The sequence below is a fragment of the Apis dorsata genome, unplaced genomic scaffold, assembly GCF_000469605.1.
Source record: "Apis dorsata unplaced genomic scaffold, Apis dorsata 1.3 scaffold_92, whole genome shotgun sequence".
NCBI lineage: Eukaryota > Metazoa > Arthropoda > Insecta > Hymenoptera > Apidae > Apis > Apis dorsata.
The window spans coordinates 171,186-171,919 of NW_006263390.1; the positions used below are offsets into that span (position 1 = coordinate 171,186).

General features: G+C 54.1%; 1 protein-coding gene across 1 annotated transcript in view; it reads left to right on the forward strand.

Moving 5' to 3' along the window:
* LOC102674203 (protein dachsous-like) overlaps window positions 1-694 on the forward strand; it is a 160,099-nt gene extending 159,405 nt beyond the window's left edge. Inside the window, exons 7-8 of the mRNA XM_031508581.1 lie at window positions 1-152; window positions 681-694. The exon at window positions 1-152 is cut by the window's left edge and continues 368 nt beyond it. Of these exons, the coding sequence (XP_031364441.1) occupies window positions 1-152; window positions 681-694 (166 nt within the window). The remainder of the gene's footprint in view (window positions 153-680) is intronic.
* Window positions 695-734: the final 40 nt, after the last annotated feature.

A 734-nucleotide genomic window follows, 5' to 3' on the forward strand; every position in this document is an offset into this window, starting at 1 on the left:
CGAGTATCACGTGGAGGTTCCCGAAGGCGCCAAGCTCGATTCCCAAGTGAGAAAAATCTTCATTACACGCCCGTCACGCGGCCATTTGTTCGCCGAGGAGACGCGCGGTAGGATCCCCTTTCGCGGTACACTCGGACATGGAAATGCACCGGGTGTAGAAGGGTGGGGGAGGAATTCTGGATCGGCCGGGGAGAGGGAGGGTTTAACCGCCTCTCTCCTTTTAACTCGTTTTCGAATTCGTCTTCGCCGAGGCGTAATTTCATCCGACCTTCTCCTCCCATTTTCGCTTCTCCTCCGATCGGTAGACCGAAGTAAATAAAGAAGAAGAAGACGTCCAGTTCGTCTCGACGGAGAAACGAACGAAAACGTAGCGAAAGATACGTGGACGTGTTTGAAAACGGGTCGGAGATGAAAATTCCAAATCTCCGGTCTCGGTGATTCCGTCGATTCTCGAATGCGTGGGTAAGAGCGATTGGCTATTGCGCGCGGGGGAACACGTTCGTCATTCGAGGAGGCGATATCTAGTCGTGGAACGAGCGACGAACACCGATTCCTCGCGGTGGTAGCCACCGGTGGACGTAATCCACGAATACGAGGATACCGATGACGAATGGGCGAGAGATGGTTGCCGCGAGATAGGCCCGTTAAATGACGTCACATTTTTAATACAACGGATACAGCGAGGGTACGATAGGACGACGGAGAGCCGACGACGAAGAACCGCGCGTTCCTCC